Raw genomic sequence first — 7,318 nt, forward strand, 5'->3', positions numbered from 1 at the left:
TTCAGAGCTGGCGGGGAAGGCGGAGGGCTCTGCCAGAGCCAAACCCGGCACGGCGCTTCCGGGACCTCTGCGCAGGGCAGGGGCACCAGGCTGGGGGCAGGAGGGGTGGGGTGGGCAGCGATGGTGCCCACGGAGGAGCCCATGAGCTGCGTCCCCCTTGGTGCGAGCACTGTGAGCACCGGCCACGACCGCACTGTGACCGCCAGCGAGGCTCTGCCACCGTGGCAGCCAGAGAGGGGGCACAGAGGTGCCGCATCTCCTTCCCCTCACTGGAGAAGCTCTGCTGGAGCAGCCTCCAGCCCCAGAGAGATGCCACTCTCTGGAGAGAGCCAGGGTGGGAGCAGGCGTGCGGTGCCAAGCTTGTCTTGCCCCGGCTCCACCACGCCAGCTGCCTTGCCAGCACAAACACGGCTCACTTGGAAGAGGCAGTGCTGGCCAAGCCAAGCCTGGCGCTCCCAGCCACAGGGCCAGGATGTGGGGCAGGAGGGGCCTGGCCCCCACGACCAGCACGCTGGCAGCAGACCCAGCACCCGGCAGGGAAAGGACCTGGACAAAAGGAACGTGTCCCAGGATCGGTGCCAAGAGGGATGGAAACTCCAGGAGCTGGGGCCAGCCCGCGCGTCAGCCAGGAGAGCACTTCTGCACCTGAGCCGTGCGGCTGTGGCAGCCAGAGCTCAACATCTGCGGATCCCATAACCGGCGGCGCCGGCTCCGCGGCCCGGGGTCCCGCGGGTGTCCCGGACCCCCTGGCGGCGGTGGCAGCCCCGGGGCGGCGGCAGGGCTGGTCGAGGGCAGGGTGCTGCCGCGGCACTCCCAGCCCCCGGCGTGCCGGCTGCGGCGCAGGGCCATGTTTTCTGCATTAGTTCCATCCCGGCTGAGCTGTACGTATGGCAGCAAGTATGCGGGAGGCTGGGCTGCTCCGTGCTCAGCCTGTGCAGATGTTGCCAGAGGTGAGCGTGCGGACAGCAGCTCCCCTGGTGCGGAGGGTCTTGGCAGGGACGGGGCGGTATGGCCTGGCACTGAGGGTGGACATTGGTGTGGTTCAGCCGTAGGACACCCGTGGGGCTGCTGTGGACCCCTGGGGCTGGCAGAGCTGGGCAGAGACCCTGGCACCCTTCCCGGAGTGATGCTGGACGCCCCGTGTCCCTGGAGCAGGGAACCAGCCACAACCCAAGGGACGGGCGTCCCTCCTGAGCCGCTTGTGCTCCCGGCAGACTGCAAGGAGTCCACCAGCTCTGGGCCAGCACGCGGGGATCCAAGGAAGCCTCCCAGCTCCCTGCCAGTGCCCAGGCAGCCCAGACTCCTTCCGCCCATTGCACGGGTCTAGCCCAGCCGGTTTTGGGCAGATCGGGCTGGGGGGAGCCTGTGCCCCCTCCTCGGAGCCAGATCGGCTGCATGGGGAGAGTTTCCAGCTCCGTTCCTCTCCCTGTCTCAACCCATCCCTCCTAGGCAGGCTGGGGTCCCCAGCCCTTCTCCCCGTGCAGCCCCGGGGGCTGCGGGGGCCCAGGGCCGGCGTGTCGGGCGCAGCTGTTGGCAGCGATGCGGCGGGGTCGGGGAGCTGGGAACAGCTGCCCGCAGGGAGCGGCCGCTTCGGCTCCGCGGCTGCCTGGGAGAGCCCCACACAAAGCCAAGGCTGCTCCGGCTCCCAGGCGATCCCTGTCTCCCCGGGAGCCGTCACCCTGAGCCGGATGCAGGGCAGGGAGAGCCGGAGGTGGGAGCCCAGGGCAGAGACCTGGGGCTGGACGGGCGGGAGGTGGCCGGGGGGGGGTCCAAGCTCTGCTCTTGGCAGAGCCCCCGGGGCTGGCAGGGCTAAGACAGCTCAGCCCTGCCTGTGGCTAACAGCCCATGAGCATGGCTAACAGCCCACGGACATTTGATCCCCGTGGGAAGCAACCCCAGCAGCGGGATCTGCGTGGGCACAGGAGGCACCAGTGCCAAGCTGAGCTATCCCTTTGCCAGGAGGTGCCAGGGCAGGAGGGGTCTCCCCTGGCCAGGGCACTGTGGGGGACTCTGGGGACAGACACCCACCCCGGGTCCATGCACGTGGGGAAGCCGTTGCTCATTCCACACCCCACGAGGCTGTGGGCAGCAGGAGGAACGGCTTCCCGGGAGCCGAGAGGGTTAACCACGCACCGAATCCTCCTCTCCGAACAAGAATGTGAGTGATCTCCTTCCCTTGCCAAATCCCAGTTACTCCAGAGGTAACCAGGAGAACAGAGCAGCCTCTCCCAGGCCAGCCCCACTCCTGGTCTCTGCCCAGAGCTCGAGGAGACCAGGAGCTGTCACCTGCCCCAGGGGAGTGCAGGGATCCCACAGAGCAGCAGGGTTGCTCCAGTAGCCATCACACTGCCAGCACTGGCCGTGCCCTCTGCCAGGTGTATGGCATGTGTGTCACAGTGGGCAGGGACCAGGACAAGTCCCCTGCTGCCCACGTCATCTCCCTGATCCCACTGGCCAGGGCAGCATTGCTGTGAGGCCCCCGTGCCCTGGGGAACTGGGCATCACCAGGCTCTGCCTCTCTCCCCACTGCCAGCACAGCCCCCCTGCTCCATCCAACCCCTCCTGCCCTTGGTGAGGCCATGGCCATGTCCCAGAGGATGCTGTGGGCCCAGCAAGGGCAGGAAGGTGGGTGGGCTCCCGTTGGGCACAGATGCCTGGACACAAGGCTGGGATGGGAGCAGGACCTCCCTCGCTGGGTGGGAGAGGGGGACTCGCTGGCCATGGGGGTGAGCAGGCTGCAGCACCCTGCTCCCATCACACCCACCCCTCCTCTGCTGCCTCTCCTCTCTTCCTGCAGCCACCGGCCCCACAAGCCCTGCTATGATACTATCAAATCTCAAAACACCTTTGCCCTTGGGAGTAGGAGCCTACCAGGAGTCCCAGGTCAGGCACAGGCTGGGGCTCCTGAAATCCCGTGAGGAGCCCCAGCCCGCAATAATGGAGATGCCAACCCTGTGGGCCAGCGAGGCCATTCCCAGTGGGAGGGACGGGCACCCAGGCGAGGGCGAGCTGGTGCCACCGCACACCCGCACCCCTTGAGATGCCTCTGGCTCATTCCAAATCCTCCTCGACTTCCCCCTGTCTGCCATACCATGTGAAGTACGGCCGAGGGGGAAGCAGAGCAGAGGAAATATAAACAGTCCCGTGCAGCTACGCTGGGGAACAGAAGCATGAGAGCGCCGAGTGTGCGATGCTATAAATAGGCTGCCCAGAGTCAGGCCAACTTTTTCATAGCTTCCCACGGTCTCCTTGGGAATGTGGGATGCTGTGGACCTTCCCCCAGCCCGGAGGAAGCCGCTGCCGAGGCTGGGAGTCAGGTACCCCCGGGGTGACCCCAGCGTGGGATACCGTGATGATGGGGCAGTGGGAGGAAGGCTCAAGTCTCTCTACGTCCTGATGCGCCTTCCCCTGATGATGACAAGTGGTCCCCAGCCAGCCCTAGGCTCACAGCTGGATCTGGGGCAGAGGTGACATGTCAGGGTCCACAGAGTTCTGGCTCTGGGCACAGCCAGATCACCCCAAACCTGGATCTCCACCCCACCACAGCATCACCCTCCCACCATGGCCACACTGCACCCAGGGACCCTCTCCATGGCGTATCTCCCACTGTGGCAGGGCTGATGCGGCCCGTGGGATGGTGGCCATGGTTTGGGACAGGGGCTGGAGTCCCTCTTCCCCCCAGGACCTTGAGCAGGGCTGCGACAGCACCGGCTGTGCTTGGGCTGTGAACCCCGGCTGCTCCCCATCACTGAACTCTGCCCCCGGCACAGCCCAAGAGCTGGTGGGACAAACCCACAGGGGGGACAACCCCCCGGGGACACTGTCCCAGCTGTCCCCAGGCGCCCTCAGCCCAGGCCCCGCTCATTAGCACAGCTCATTACGACGTGAGCGGGGCGTGCGCTGGCCCTCGCCCCCGGCCCTGCCCAAACACTGGCGGAGGAAGTTTCTCGTGAGAACGGAGCTGGCTCCTCTCCATCCCCCACCGGCCGCTCCACACGGACGGTGCCTGTCCCGGGCTTGTCCCGGGAACCAGGTGCTGGCCAGATGCACACACAGCCCCTCGCACCAGCCTGTGTGGAGCAGGACGTGGCCCATGGGCTCTGTACGCAGGGGAAGGTGGCCGGGGCAGTGGGCAAGCAGGGATGCCACCTTAGCAGCCCACGGCATACCCGAATCACTGCCCTACACTGTGCTGGCGACCCACCTGAGGCATGAGCTGGGCATGGGCACCTTCCCGGTGCTCCAGCTCCCTGTTCAGCCCTGTGTCCCCTGTCCCAGCAAGGGCAGGGCCCGGGGGGACACAGGAGGGACCTTTGGTGGGGTTTGCACAGGGATTGCAGGAGGCTGAGGGCGGGAACAGCGACACTGAAGAGCAGAAGCTGAAGCCACAAGGGAGAGGACGTGACTCGCTTCCAGGGGGAGGGCCAAGGCGAGGAGGGCGACCACCACCCTGCGGGAGGGGAGGACAGGCGGCCGGGGTAGCGCAGCCTTGTGAGGGGATAAAGCAGAGCACAGGGCTCAGAGAATTCTTTGGAAGGACAGTGGTGCTTGGACCTGGACCCAGCCAGGCAGCGGCAGAGGGTGTGTGGGGTGGCACGGCGGGACCCAGGGAGCCCTGGCATCTCCACTGCCAGTTCAGGGCACAGAGAGCAGCAATAGGGTGTGAGCACAGCCCTGATGCTCACAAAGGGGCTGCAACAAAGGGATAGGGATCCAGCAGGATGAGGCCACTGCTCTCCCAAGGGAAATCATGGCCCTGGGTACATACCAGGCACACCATGGGGTCAGCCAGACCCCGGCCATGCTGCGTCACACACGTCTGCCCGCTGCTGGGATATGCTCAAAATAGCTGCCACGGGCGTAGCCGGGAAGAGGGGGTCAGGCCCTGGCGGGGACATGGCCACAGGGTGTGGGCACCCTGCCAGTCACCCTCCTTGTCACCCACCCTCAGTCCCCAACCCCATGTGTGCCACATCCATGGTACCTGAGAGCAGCACCAGGTATTAGGAGGAGTGACCCCTCCTCCCTGAGCTTCTTATTTTAGCTCCCTCTCATTCTTTTCCCCTGCTCTAAAAAAAGGAATGTTTAATGAGGCAGGCTTGGCAAATTAAGAAGCCCAGCCGGAGGAGCAGCCCGGGGCCAGCTCTTGGCTCCACAGAGGGACCGGGGTGAGCCGGCAGCGGGACCCTGTGCTGGCTGCAAGGAAACCCAGCCCACGGTGCTGCGGGGGCCAGCGCAGCTGGAAAACGCATCCAGCAGCTCACCTCTGCAAAAAACCAGGCAACTTCAAAACACAGAGCCTGTGAAGTGCTGGCACTGCACGGCGACCCCGGCATCACCCGGTGCTGTAACCGTGCTGGCCCAGGGGGAGAAGGAGCCTTTCCAACTAACCCAGCCCTCCAGCAATGGGGAAAAAAGAAAAGAACAAAACCCAGGAGCGTTTTTCCTCTTGGCTAAGCAAGCCCTGCGCAAACTTCCAGAGGATTTATGGCATTTTAAAGTTTTCCCCTTCAGCAGAGCACTTCTCCAAGACTAAACATCTCCATCCATTGCGAGCCGGCCGGGGCAGGGCCGCGGCAGTGAAGGTGCATATTTCTCTTGGCAAACGTGAAGTGCCGGCCCCAGGCTGGATCAGACAGCAGTGGAGGGAAGTGAACTGCCTGCTTTGAACAGCCACCATCATTCACACGTTATTTTTAATAGCTCAGCGAGACAGAGTCCACCCTCCCCAGGAGACTTGGCTCGAGCCCATCGCACTCACAGCTCCGCCATCAGACAAGCCGACAGGTCTGGCAGGGCGAGAAGGGGGGCCAGGAGGGGAGGGGAGCACTGGGGCCGGTGGTGGATAAATTTTGGAGTAGAGAGTGGTTTCTTCCAGCCATGCTGAGCGGCAACTGGAGCGGGACAGCATCGTGGCGGCCGCTGGAGTGCTGGAAGCACTTTGCTCTGGCTCATCCGCACGTGTCACCACTGGGTTTGTGTTTATTTTTTGTGCTGGGGTGTTTATAAGGCTTCCTGAAGGGTCAGGGCATCATTTGTACTGCAGGAAGCACCCAGGGGCCTTAGGGGAGCTCAGCACCTGGGTTATGTGCAGGAGCAGGTGGAAAGTCCTGGTGCAGCTCTGGAGCTCCGGCTCCCTTCTGTCAGTGCCTGGGGTCACCATTGTGCCCGAGCACTGGCACCAGAGGCCATTGGCTTCCCGAGCCCACAGGCAGCAGGAGACCCACCAGGAATGACAGAGTCCACTGCAGCCATCTCACCCTGCTCTCCACTGCACCCCTCCCTTCCCAAAGGCTTCCAGCCCCTTCTGCAGCCAGAGCCCCCAAACCACAGGAAACCTCTAATAAGAGGCTGTTTGAACTTGACGTCAAGGCTTAAAGTCTCTACTTATTTCCTAATCACTGTTATTTGCTGAGCTGTGCAGATCTGGCCGCCCAGCCCTTGCCCTCAGCGGGTCCTCATCCCCAAGAGCCTTTGGTTCAGCTCCCGCAGGGCAGGGCAGAGCCCAGGAGCCTGCAGAGCCCAGAGCCCTCACACCCACGGAGCTCGCCTGGCACGTGCTGCTGCTCTGGGAGTGCTCCCTGGCCTGGTGGGAGGGCAGGGGCTACTCCTGCCCAACCCCATCAGGGTTAAGAGGACAGCACTGTTGCCCCTGCCCTCAGCCCCTGCCTCCACATTGCCTCTCCCAAGCCCAGCCAGGGCTGGGATGGTTTGGGGGACCAAAGCCCACGCCCCTGTAGGCAACGGGTCGGGCAGGGCTGCCTGCAGCACATCCAGAGAGGACAGTACCTGGGAGGCAGCTGGGCCGGCTCGGGGGTCAAAGATCCGCAGTTTCTTGTCCTGGTGAGATAAAAGAAAACAGAGGAGGGTTAAGGACCTCGGGGCCAGCGGGATGTCAGGATGCATTAGGCAGAAGGCTGGAGTGAGCAGCCCTCCCGTTCCGGCCCATCACTCTCCTGCCTGCAGTGCCTATCCCTACGGATGGATTGCACTGTGCTCTCCGGATTGCACTGTGCCCTCCCACATCACGGGCAGGGGTGGACTTCCAGCATCCCCAGAGCCTCACCAGGACCCAACACCCTCAACACTGGTCCCAGAGAAGGAGGGAGCCTTCAAAGTAGAGCCAGGGCTGGAGCCTGACCCTCAGATGCCATCCTGACAGTGGTAGGGGAACGAGCCCTTTCCTGCCTGGCACCCCTCTACCAAATGGGGCATGGGACCCCCTCTGGCAAGGCTGGCAGGGCACAGAGGCAGCAAGGGGGTGCCCGGGTGCCAGCCCTGCTGCCAGGGTGCTGTTTGGGGAGCACGCATTCTGCCA

At 64.2% G+C, this 7,318-nt stretch overlaps 1 protein-coding gene across 1 annotated transcript in view; it reads right to left on the reverse strand.

Annotated features, from left to right (window-relative positions):
• The window catches only part of CORO7 (coronin 7), a 12,111-nt gene that overhangs the window by 329 nt on the left and 4,464 nt on the right, over positions 1-7,318 (reverse strand). Inside the window, exon 6 of the mRNA XM_017741266.1 lies at positions 6,790-6,840. Coding sequence (XP_017596755.1) covers positions 6,790-6,840 — 51 coding nt within the window. The remainder of the gene's footprint in view (positions 1-6,789; positions 6,841-7,318) is intronic.

This window comes from Corvus brachyrhynchos, unplaced genomic scaffold (genome assembly GCF_000691975.1).
Source record: "Corvus brachyrhynchos isolate BGI_N302 unplaced genomic scaffold, ASM69197v1 scaffold58, whole genome shotgun sequence".
Classification (NCBI taxonomy): Eukaryota; Metazoa; Chordata; class Aves; order Passeriformes; family Corvidae; genus Corvus; species Corvus brachyrhynchos.